At 36.2% G+C, this 12841-nt stretch overlaps 1 protein-coding gene across 1 annotated transcript in view; it reads right to left on the minus strand.

Moving 5' to 3' along the window:
• Positions 1 to 364: 364 nt before the first annotated feature.
• HOOK1 (hook microtubule tethering protein 1) overlaps positions 365 to 12841 on the minus strand; it is a 28808-nt gene continuing 16331 nt past the window's right edge. The window contains exons 10-22 of the mRNA XM_074875902.1: positions 12398 to 12538; positions 10911 to 11112; positions 10178 to 10288; positions 9843 to 9930; positions 9698 to 9758; positions 8947 to 9087; positions 8229 to 8316; positions 7600 to 7634; positions 6924 to 7006; positions 6427 to 6527; positions 5949 to 6050; positions 4769 to 4837; positions 365 to 4017 (exon numbers count right to left, since the gene is read on the minus strand). Coding sequence (XP_074732003.1) covers positions 3859 to 4017; positions 4769 to 4837; positions 5949 to 6050; positions 6427 to 6527; positions 6924 to 7006; positions 7600 to 7634; positions 8229 to 8316; positions 8947 to 9087; positions 9698 to 9758; positions 9843 to 9930; positions 10178 to 10288; positions 10911 to 11112; positions 12398 to 12538 — 1381 coding nt within the window. The 3' untranslated portion in view covers positions 365 to 3858. The remainder of the gene's footprint in view (positions 4018 to 4768; positions 4838 to 5948; positions 6051 to 6426; positions 6528 to 6923; positions 7007 to 7599; positions 7635 to 8228; positions 8317 to 8946; positions 9088 to 9697; positions 9759 to 9842; positions 9931 to 10177; positions 10289 to 10910; positions 11113 to 12397; positions 12539 to 12841) is intronic.

Here is a 12841-nt window from a genome sequence, read left to right on the forward strand (position 1 = left end):
GAAGCCACTCGACAGCTCATTTGCCGTGGGTTTTAGTCTTTCCAAATCACCAGGTCCCTTGCCCAGCTCCCAGAGGACTGCCAGCAGACTGAGCAGAGGTAACCACCTTTGGGTGGGAGCAGAACTGTAAGCAAAAATGAACTGAAAAGAGGAGGGGAAGGTAACACAACTCTGATCTGTGGTCGTCACAGCAACACATACATACACTCATTATACAGACACGTTAGACATCCTGTAACATGACATTTTAGATGGTGTAATTATACCAATGTGCTGACCCAGCTCACATGTTGCCCAGAAATATGGATACTTACATCAGCTAGGGACCATTAAATACACTGCTTGGAATAAAGACACCAAAGAATTAATTTTAAAAATCTTTATGTGAATATAAAAGAACTCTTTCCAAAGAAAAATAAAACCAAAAGTTTAAAAATTAGTGCAATTTTTCAAGTTCTATGCAACACAGTGTTTACATTTGTTTTAAACAGACGATGTAGACACCGACACACTGAAAACCTTAACTGTAGCTTGACTAGAGAGGGAAGGGAAAAAAGCAAAAAAGTTAAGAAAGCTACTTTACTAGACATTACCAACTCTTAAACAATTCTTTTCATTTCCTAATTCCTAAACCATTTATGGCTACCTAAATAAAACATCAGTATTGCTTATATTACTTATTTCCAAGTAAGTACATATTGTAGAAAATAGAATACCCATATATATATATATTTAATGAACAAAAAAATCAGTTAGGTGAAAATTTATTTTCAGTGAATGTTTCTTAATCCACTATAATACGGTTGTTGCAAAAGAATCTTCTCAAAACTGCTGCCTGATCCACCTCGAGTAAAAGAACCTACTAGTCAAAAATTTGTATTATTGCTACAAAACACTTCTCTTCCATAGCGGTTATTCTTAATCTTATATAAAAAATATTAACAAATGATATGTCAATTAGAACATATTTTTGTTTCTTTGGATCTATATTACCCGTTTTACTGAAAACTGGCTAAAGTTACTGATCATGCTGATTAACTTCAGCAATATTCAGTGATTTCATCTCGTAACTGGAATCTGTTCCTAACTGTGCTGTCTGGGCATGATACGAATTCATTTTGCAGCAGAGACAAGTAGCCTCTTTCTTCATCCTGCCTCAGCAGTGGTGCACATTGCATCAAAGAACATTGCACTGACATTGTTCTGCTACTATGTGTTGCATACAACTCAGCCATAACACAGCAACACTATTAGTAGCTTTTTTTCTTGGACATGAATGAAGTTAACATTAAATTGATATTTATTCTAATGATCCTTTCTGCACAGCCAGATGAGCTGAAGCAAATGCAACACCATGGCTTATAATCAAATATTTATTTCTACTGATCAGTTCCTCATTCACAGGATGTAACCCAGGTTTAAGCAATTATAAAACAGCCACTCTTAAACAGGTTCTCAATCCCAAAGAAACGCTTAAGTTATATTCACAGGCTTAACTTTTAACAGTTTGGAAAATAAGTAACATTTCATCTAATACCTGAAAACCTGATTCATTTTTGGCAACCCCAACAAGACTATTGGGGATGACCTTGCCCTGCAAAAGGCTGATCCCTGTCTGTAGTTCCATAATTAAATTCTTCTATCACTAGTTGGAAGACAAACTTCCAGATAAATGATAGGGAGGTTCTTGGTCATTTTTGGTCCCAGGGTCTGCAGTTTTGAGAAGTGTACATCAAAGACATTTGCTCCAAGTTTTTCACTATTCAGCACCTGATATGACTACTGACACAGCTCTACTACTGTGAGAAGCACAACAAATGCATCAAGCCCACTACTAACTAGATGAGTATCTGAAACACGTCCATGAAAGTTTCCATGCTGTAAAAACAAGGGTTAAGAGACCCATTCAACACCATCAGTGACAGTTTCACATTTCACTAGAACACACCAAAGTACCAGGCTTTAGAAATGTAAGCAACTTGCTAAGACTTAGTTTCCTGCTCTGCTGCTCACCACCATCTCCCACACCACTAGCAGATTAAACAAGCAATTGTATCTTAAAAATACAAACCCCAATAATATCACTGCAGCAATAAAAGACATCAAAACCCAAGAGGTAGTCCAAAGCAGCATAGAGTCCTGAAGAACACAACCTGACAGACAAAACTGTCCAACGGCAGTTTGTCTGGCATATTCTCTGCTCATACCACATTTAGCATGAGACTGGCTTTTAAATACCTTGTGTAGACAGAAGTTTCGAAAGAGGAAATCTCTGTTCAATGCCTAAATGTATAGCACTGTAAAACTATCACCACAACTAAGGAGCAACGCTGAGTATTAAAAATGAATGCTTCCCTTTTCTCTAGCATTGCATGCAATGCCCAGTAAGAATTTAAGATGCTGGGGAAGGAAGAAATCAAAGAACAAGCCATACTGAGGGGCATGCAAAATGGAAGACTACTCGAATTTCACAATTCAAATGTTAAATTCTGCAAAGCTGAACCCCGCTCTCACATCAAAGATGGCTTTAATGATGAAGGCAGACACATGCTTTCATTCACGCATGTGGCTGAGTTTTATATTGGATCACGGACTGGCACAGCACCCTCAAAAACTTAGTTTAAGTGTAGTCATTTTATTTTAATGGCTGCTGTAATTGTATTTTATTTAACTATGGGTATAATGAATTTGTTCTAGACAGTTTGCAAAGAACAATGGGCATTACCAAGTTTCCTAAAAATACAGTTCACAACAAAAATAAGACATTGGGTAAATAAAGTGATACAAATTTTGTGAAAGATAGCAACTTCCTACACACAAATTCCAGGTATCAATCCCCATTTCCATCTTCTTTGATCTAGATACTGCAAAACTATTATAGTTTATGTACTTTTTCTCACTGCCAACAATCTTTGCTGCCAACAACTAGCAAAGCTATCTTTCATTCATCTGCCTAGCACAGTTACTTCAGAATAACTGAAGTGAAACTACACTTAAAAAAAAGAGAAAAATTAATGTCTATGCATAGGGTTGTATGAATAGCTGGAAATAAATAGGGTTCCTTCCCACCTAATCCCCTTCCTGCAAATAAATGCAGTGTACCAATACGCCAGACTTTTAAAACATAGCCCAGACTTTTGAATTATTATAATAGGTTTTTTTTTAAGACAGAAAAAGACAGCTTATTTGGTTTTAGTGAATTCAACATCTTAAAGACAGGTTTTTCTTAATGTATATGCACACAATCTTTTATTTTTTAAATAAACTGAGTAATTCTGCTTCTCACTTGCGATGACAAAACAAATCCTGTCTTCTGTTATATAAGAAGTCAGCTGGTAGTACACCTTTTTTTTCTTTTTCTGTAAGTGCAAGCATTTTCTTGCTTTTAAAATTGTATTTCATATTCTAAAAAAAGTATTTTTTAAAACATGGTACCAATCTTTTAAATTTTAGAAGAGCCCAGCAAAAATGCCCAATATTGCCAGTTTCCTGAAGTACATTTTTGCATAACATTTTCCCATTACAAAAGTCAACGTTCTAACCCAAACCCGTTAAATAAAGTTTTAAATATATAGTGCCAATTTTTATATTTACAATATATTCTGAAGGCAAATATAAATCTTTTAAGTTGTGCTTGTAAATACATACTGCAGTTAGTAAATCTACTTCTACTTGGAAAACTATGTGCTACCTTCTAGACACACCACCGATCACCTTAACCACTTCTTGATAGGTTCTGATGTTGAATTCGCAGTTGCCCACCATTCTAACCTCCTCTTTCATAAAGTAGGTAAAGTGGAAGCTATAAAACACTTAAGGACACTTTAGCATCTAAGTTTTCCTCATGGTCCTTGGGGTCTAATCAGATGTTGCGCCTGGTACTTTAACAGTGAGATTTCTCCTGGTGTTGGTGACGTGACGTTGTTGAGCTAGGAATGAGCGTCCAGGACCGTCTCTGCAGGCCCCGCTACTGCCAACCAGTCTTGCTTCCATACCCAGCTTCTGAAGAGTTAGGCTCTGCAAATAAGTTAAACAACATTTACATTCTAGCAATAACGGAAGAAAAAAAATGGCCATCTTTCATACACAAGGCTTACTTAGTATGCACACAGAGTTTCTGTTACTCTATTTCTTATATACCCTCTTACTGCCATAAGAGATATGAACCAAGGCTGAAGAAAGTAAGATCCATTCACATTCATGTAGAATGTGCTAATTTTAGCTTACTGTACATTTGTTCCTTTATTAAGCCATTTAATTTCACTTTCCTTTTCTGATTTCCCATTCCAGGCTTTATGAAATTCTAAACATTGCTTCCTATGAAGATGAACAACTTTCTCCAGTCCTTTTCACAGCAATCAACATTCTAACCACCTTTGCAACACTGCTGCAGGATGAGAAGATAGCTCCAGCTCTCTTTCACAAATACTGTGCTAAAGACACCGAACATCTAAAGCAGGAGTCTGGAAACCTTTTAATCCATGGCCTCCCTTTGTCTCAAGTCCAAAAACTTCAACAACAAATGCTACTGAACATTCATGAATTTTGCCTGCTAAATCTAGATGGAAGTCATTGCCTATGCCAAATTTTAAGTCTCCTGTACCAAAGCACAGAAGACAAGCAGAAAACACGTAACAGAACAATTTTACAAAATAGTAGTTAAAATAGTTAAAAAGAAAAAAGCAGTGATGTAAGATTTAACTGTCACATTTAGCAAAACGTGTTTTCCCGATTGCTGAGATACCAAACAAATGAACTTCTGACCCACCTTGTTATACCATGCAGTTACAATTAGCTTTTCCTCATAATCATGTAACTTAGCAAGTTTGCATTCAGCCTGCAAGGGGACAGTAGAGAAAACAATCTCAGTTAAAACACAAAAATAATCTACATAAATTTACTGCAGTCCATTGAGTGAAATAAAATGCATGCAGTAGAAATGCTTAAATCTGCAAAATAATTAGAAGGCTTAGAAGTGCAAATAAGGATACTTCCATAAATAACTATGAGAGAAGTTATAGACTATCAGGAAGAGGCTGAACTTTACACAAGTTGCAGTTCAACTTAAAAACATTCTCTGAGGGTGTGTGTGGGAGAGAAATGCATGAAATGCTAGGGTGTATCAGAAAGTCTATAAATAATTTAGTGACTTTTTCACCTGAAAGTCAAATACAAGAATGTGCCTCTACATGGCTGAATATTCTTACCATGTTACTGAATTGGTATTATATGGTATACTTACCTTCTACATACACATAGAAGAAATCTGAGGCAACAGCATTTATAAAGTCAGACCTTTCAGACTACTAACTCTTGCCGAGGACTTTTGCATTTGCTCAGGTAACTATTCTAACCAGTCCCACCAATACTGCTATAAAACTAAACGCAGCATTTCCCAATTTTTTTTGGTACTCGGACTACCATTCACAATCCTTTTGGGTTATCAGCCAAGCAGATTTTACTGAACTAACAGGTTTTATTCTTCTATATAGTTTCAAGAATTCCAGTATATGAAACCACTGATATCAGGGGTCTAGCAAATTAAACAAGTCACTACTCAAATAACTAGTCCCTCACACAAACTAAGTTACATTACTACTGAAAAAGGTCAGACTTTTCAGCTCTGTACAAGTTACCATAACACAACAAAACTATGTCTTATGAAGTATTTCACTTATAGCTTTCCAGAAGATTTAGAAAGAATCCGAATTAGTGTTTTGGTTGTACACTGAAAAACACTGTTGAAAAGAAAACTGCTCTGACAGCCTTATACTAGGATACAAGGTTAATTAAGCCAAACAAAATCTCTCGGTTTGACGGTCTGTGCAGTCTTTTACTGAATGCAACAGTGAAGGGTACTGATCATTAGGAAACAGTAACTTGAACGTCTAATACCAGAGACAGCAGAACATATTAGAAGTTAGTACTAAATACACGTAAATGTTTACCTCTAGCGCTTCAATTTTTTTGTCCTTCTCCGTTATCAGTTTTCTAAGCAACATAATTTCAGCTGATGCTGGATTTAGCTTGGGGTCTAAGGTTTTTATCACCTGTAGAAGGCAAGACAAAAGCATTACAAGTTAGGTTTGATTCTTGACAGCTCTACATCTCATTTGCTCACAGTAGAAATATGAAAACAGACTGAGCACTAGTCAGACAATTATGATGAAAACTAGGCTGTTACACTGTACAACAGAAGATATCAAAGGGTACAAATGAATCATTAATGTATCTCATGCTTTAGTCTAAACCCCATTCTCTCATACACTTGGCTGACTGCAGTTGAGCAATTTGACTAAAAATGCAACATGTAGCTACTAACCGTAATGGGGGCAGCAGGCAGGCGGGGACACACACACACACACTCTCAATCTGTTTAACAATTTATGAGGGAGGAATGTATATGTTCCGAAATATGCCACTCACATTTCTTGCTTTCTCCAGGTACATTTTATATCTTTCTTCCATTGCTTTCATATCGTCATCTTTTTTTCGCAAAGCTGCTTCTAGCTCTCCAATCTTCTGGGCTATTTAGAGAAATCATCAACAAAAGACATTAGAAAAAAAAAACCCAGACATGATCTTTCAAGGCTTCTGTGTTCTCTTGATTTAACCATCCCGCAAATAAACTTTCTAGCTACTACGCATTTCCTAAGTTCTTATTTTTGTTTCAGTTGTACCATAAGGTCCCACCTGACCCTGAATTCACATTTTGCAGAGTATTGTTCAACAAAACTAAGTCCATGGGAACCTCTCCCTGCCCACCACTGTAGGCAAAAAAAACCCCCCTTGTTTGAGGTTTAAAGCTAAGCCGTAGCACAAAGCCTTATCCAGACAAGTATCCCATAGCCCAGTTGCTACTGGAATAACTTCAGAAGAAACTTAACTCAACTCATTTAAAAACAAACCACAAAACAACTTACGGTTCTGACTAACATCAGGCTGGAGTTTTGCAAGATCAGCCTCTTTCTTCTGTAACTCATCATGAACTTCATTCAACTTTTCCCTAAAAATAAAAGGCTGGGCTAAGGATTAAGCTCACACATAATTCCATGCACAGTTTTAACAGTTGAAAGCCAAAACATGATAGTGGAAGTGTTTTAACAACTATTTTAAACTCAGGCAATTATTTTGAGTTTAAATAGAACTATTAGTATGTATTTTTGAAGAATCATAAGAGTTGTGACTTCTGAATTGAGTGTCATTTATCTAAAACTAGAAACAAAAAAGAAAATGAAAACAACACCCCTCCAGCATTTCCTTAACAGAAACTATACCTGCTGAAAGGATGAAATTATTTCAGAAGAATGAAATACGTTTTGAAGCCAGTAAGAGTGATGGTTTTAGCAGTCTGTTGTAGAATCAGAACAGTTAAAACGGTGATGAAGAGACAGTTAAGTGGATACTAGTATTATAAGATTATCGTGATCAGAGTAGTCAAAACTAGAATGTTAATACTCAACTCACTACACGCATGATTCTCAAATCAGTGGCTCAGAAAAACAAGACATCCCGACAAAGACTTAGGCAGTTTCTGTGCTACAACAGTCACGTTTTTTAGCACAAATGAGCTATTGTGGATGCATGTGCCTTACTTACATATGAGCTGCCAGTTTCTGCTTCAGGTTGCTAGACTATGAAAGGAAAGAGTTAAAATTCAGTTATACTTCAGTATTTCATAGTGTGCAATGTTAAAGTGCTCTTACAAATCAGCCAAAAATACTTAGCACACCTAAATAAATCAAATAAATCCTAAGAAAACTGCATTTTTTCATGCATTTCTGTAACTACATTCATCTTCTTTGCATCGCAGAGATACCAATTCCAGCATCTTTTTTCTTTAAAGCTATCCTTCTCACTATATTACCATTTAATGATAAAACTAGAGATTTTTAAAAGTAAAGTGAAAGACAGAAGAGTTATAGTTCCTTAAAGAAGCCGGGTGTTTGTTCAGTGGGGGGGGGGGGGGGGGGGGGGGCGGGCGGTTTGGGTGACCTAAAGGGGCTTCAGAGCTCTACTCTTACTCCTGCATAAACCAATGCATTGCAAACTAACTTTAAAAAACAAACAAAAAAAAGCACCAAACCACAATCCTGCCTTCTTAGTAAACAGCACTAGACACACTGAAAAAGAAGAGGCACATCTGAAGGGCCTGATATTACACTGAAGGATTTTAAACAAAAGTGGCAAGATGTCTTCAAGGTCAAGGAGCCTGAACTTTCACTTACTCCTTCAGTCTTGGATCCCTGCTCCTGTAAAGTCTTCTGCAGATCTTCAATCTGCTGCTGTAACTCCCCAATACGCTCTTCATTTAGCCTTTTAGAAAGAAAAGAACGTTATTACCCACCTAAAACGTTAATACCCCCAGACTGTTTCATATCTGGATGATAATTTTTTAGAGGGTCTACCCAGGAGGACTTAAGCCTCAAAGAAACTGATTTTAAATGCTTAGTTTGATTTGAACTTCTGCTGGAACAAACACATGGCAGCTCTATTAAACATTTTATAACAAAAGACCTAGAATCATTTTAAGTTTTGAGAAAACTTAACTACCCAAAATTCTCATATCCTAGTAAACTGCTTTCAGCATTAACTGATATAGAAATTCAGACCACATCCCAGTGTTACAACATGATTAAAGTTCTAGAAATAGAGTTTACATCCATTCTTGGTCTATCAAGAATCACTCAGAGCTAAGAAGTGTCCTATAAGCAACACTTTCTTCAGAGTATGCTACACACAGATCTACCACATTTTACAACACCACATTTAAGCTTCTTTCCTTCTTGCTTGCTTCATAACCCTTCATTAATGATTACACTGGTAAAAGAAAAGGGAGAATTGGCTTCCTGCACAGTGCTACATTACAGATGCAAGCCACAAGGCCACCCTGAAGGTCCAGAAATCACTTTTTGCTATGTTTTAAGATGCTGTTTCACCCATTACCTTTTCTCAGTTTCTAGTTCGTTCACTGTCCGATGCTTTTGCTCCAGCTGTTCCTGGAGCTCTGTAATACGTTCATTTTCTGATCCTTCCTGTTGTAATAGAAGCATCTTATTTTCATGCTGCAGCCGAATAAACATTTCTCTGAATCAAAAACAACAAAAAGTCACTGTTAATTAAGAAAAAGGTGACTAAGAGTAGGAGGTAATATTCCTATTTGTTCCCCCAACCTTGAAGTGAGCAAAACAAGTTCTGCTTAAGGATACAGTTGGGGTAACAATGCAATTTTTTATTAAAAAGTAACTTACAATTTTCAAGCATCACAATAGTTTAAAGAGATATGAACAAAATTTTAAATTAAGTCACTCCAAACCCATATTTTATTGTGTCTTTATGCTTCACTCTGCCAGACTCCAGAAGTAGTATTAGCTAGCCTTTAGCTATTCTGTCTTAGTTGCTGTGTATTACTTATTTATTCTGTCTGCCAGTGGTAAGAATTGTTTTGCTCCTTAAAGAGGATGTTTCAACCCAAACTTCACATACAGCAATCTGATATGCTTTTAAGAAAGAATGCAAAGTAATTATAGTATGGGGAAATAATTATTAACAGCTACATGGGGATCCAGACAAGCATCGTGGAGGGAAAGCAAGAAGTGGGATACAGTCATGTTGCCAAAAATACTGAACTTTCACAGAGACAATATTATGCCCCACCCATGAAAACCCCAAAACAACCTTAATTTTTTTGTCTTACCTATATTCCACTGGGAGAATTTCAGCAGCAAGATTCTCATGGCTTTTAACACGAGATGCACCTGAAATTGCATGGGAAGTTTAATTTAACAAACTTAAAGAAATCACTAATATACATAAAAAACCCTCTGAAAATAAAGCAATACCTGTTTGACTCAGGTGATCCTGCTGCATCTGTGAATACCGGAGCTCTTCATTTGTCTCTTTTAATGCATCACACTGTACTATCAGTCTCTAAGAACATATATTTGAGGTGGAATTAAGTCACACTACACCACTTTAAGACCAAACAACATTAATCAGGAATAGTACTGACACACACACGTTAAAGAGATATTTTATGTTTTATACATGTATACACACACAAGGAGCTAAACTTCATTTTTACGGTAGCACTGCTTATGGGAAGGTTTTCCTCAAGCAGAGCATTTGAGAGATTTAGTAGGTGTTCAAATTAGGTGCTCTCATTGAAGACACTTACCTCTTTTTCTTTGATTAAAGCTTCATGTTTTTCTTCAAGTCGCTTCATTTCAAACGCTAGCTTATCAGCTCTTTTTGATTCTTCAGACAGTTTGTTATGAAGCTCCTGGACCTTTTCATAAAAAGACTATAGTCAGCACATAACTGTTGCAAGATGCTACCTTTAAAAAGTGTGTTGAAACCTTCAGTATTGCCCAGTTCAACCAAAATAAACAGCCAGTCCTTGAAGCTTGGGGTAGGGGAGATGGGACAGGGGCCTGTGTTTGAAGGTTATTTTGTTCTGGTTTTTTTGTTTTGTTCTTTTTTTAAAAATATTTAACCCCTGCATCTCTTAATTACTACTGAAATAAGTGAAATAAAACTTCTACATTTTAAAATAAATTTCCATGAAGAAAGTTAATAATATTACATACAAGTGATCCCAGTAATAGCTGAACAACCTCTCCCAGGCACTCAAGTTACCTCAGTTAAAGTAAAGAAGAAAAGCCTGCAAACCATGGACAACCAATCAGTTGAGAGGGCAACTACAGTTAAGCTTGCTAGTTTAATAAACACAGAACACCAGAAAATGAATGGCCGGGTACGAAGGAGTTTTCACAAATAAGAAATTCTAAGGGGACAATACAGGTTAAGCCCGTGGGTTGTTAAATTAAGCTGTTCCATTTTTTTCATTGAAACATAATTAAAATAATTTTATTAAGACAACTGAGGAAAAAGTAGAAATGCAGCCTCACCTGTCTTTTGTAGGTTTCTAGCTGGGCACGTGCTGCATTGGCTTTCTTCAGTTCATCCTCCAGACTGACTGTATTGTGCATATACATCATGTTGGTTTCCTGCAGAGATTTGACTTGTCTGCGGAAGTCATTCAGATCCTGTAGCTTTTTACGATACACTTCAACAGTTGATTCCAGCTTACTTGCCTTGTCTGCAGTAGTCCTTAAAGTATAAACAGGAATTAGAAGAAAGAGCATGTTTCTTCAAGATTAAAAAAAGTCAGATTCTTCTTTCATGCATATTCAAGCTATTTTCAAAGAGAGATGCAACGTGCCTAACAGCACAGTTAAATCTTACTGCTTTATTTTCAAATGTATAATCAATGCAAACTTGCATGATGCAAATATTGCTTATAAAAACTGAAATCACCACAGGGTTTAAGTGGGAGTAAGACTGACAGTGGTATGCCAGGAGTATAAGCAAGGGTTAGTATGTCAAATATCTCTAGGGAATTCTGTGAGGTGCAACGTAAATGCACCACAACATTCTGTGCTAGACAGTCATCTCAAAGCACTGGTACCTGGTAAGGAAAAACACACAGATGTTCTCATTGCGTGACTATACGTAATTAGAAGGCAATGAAAATAATATGAAAATAATCATTAGCAGAAATGACCAAGAATTACCAGCTGATCATTAACAAAAATCTATGTGGTAAGAAAATATTTGGATCATAAATTAAAATTAATTTGTATATATCCATGCTTAATATATGACATCTCATATCACTAGAAGCTAGTACAAGAAAACTATGGAGGTAAATCTACAGTTAAGATTTGTTTCCGATGTTATTTAAGAACCACTGTAAGTTAAACACCTGAAATCATTTTTCTTTCCATGTTTTATTCATACTACTTTATGAATAGCAGACCTGGTTTTGCAGTATGATTTGCTTTGGATATTTTTTGGGCAGTCTGGCATTTAATTTAGTTTACACAAGCTGGAATGTTATGTAAATTCTCATCAACATTACTGTGTATTTCATCTTCATTTTATTTATCATGTTGCTAACCTAAATCTAGCCTGGAATGCTGACACCAAAAGTTATGTCAAAGTTCTAGCTGCATAGATGCTTTTCTACATCAGAAAAGGCAGCCTCTTGCCAACACAAATGTCGCCTTAATAAGAATGCACACACACACACCCCTAAGAACTTCTTGATTCTTGCAGAACTTTAAACTTCCATCCCACATGAAGAAGAATAATTTCTGTATTCATTAATCCTGCTTCACAGAAAAATTTTATGTTATTCTTATGCAAATAGAAAGCTTGCACTCACTCTCTGTTTTGTCAAGGGCCCTTTTCCAACATGTATTTCAGATCTCATTCAGATAAGATCTATCTGCAGAAGCAACCCCTGAGAAAAAAATCTTGCTAAATACAAAGCCTCGGATCCAGTCGTTAAATCCTCTAAACGTGTGTGTGGGGAACACTCTCTATTACATACCTAAGAATATCATTTTCATCTTTCAAGGCTCTAGATTCTTCTGCTAAAGAGGTTAGTTCATTGTTTCTATGTTGCAATTCAATCAATTGTTTTTCTAGGTCTTCACAATGGACACGATAATCATCTTTTGCAGCTTCAAGCCTACCAGATCAAAAACAGGAACTCTGTTAAGAACTCATCATTAGTATGCATTTTTCATTTAGTGCTAAAACTACTAAAAATAAATAAGACAAAGGAAACCTACTGATTTAAGTAGCCAGAAAAATGGTACTGTAAGCATGGAATATTTTATTGTCTACCTGTTAAGTCATAATGGATTGTATACTGCAAGTTTACCATATCAGTATCAAGCGATCACACGAAAAGTAATTTTTTTCCCCCTCATAGGGATCAAAGGGAGAAAGATTAATATGTAAGAGAAATCAGTACAGTAAAGAGATACAA

The sequence above is a fragment of the Strix uralensis genome, chromosome 8 (assembly GCF_047716275.1).
Source record: "Strix uralensis isolate ZFMK-TIS-50842 chromosome 8, bStrUra1, whole genome shotgun sequence".
Lineage (NCBI taxonomy): Eukaryota > Metazoa > Chordata > Aves > Strigiformes > Strigidae > Strix > Strix uralensis.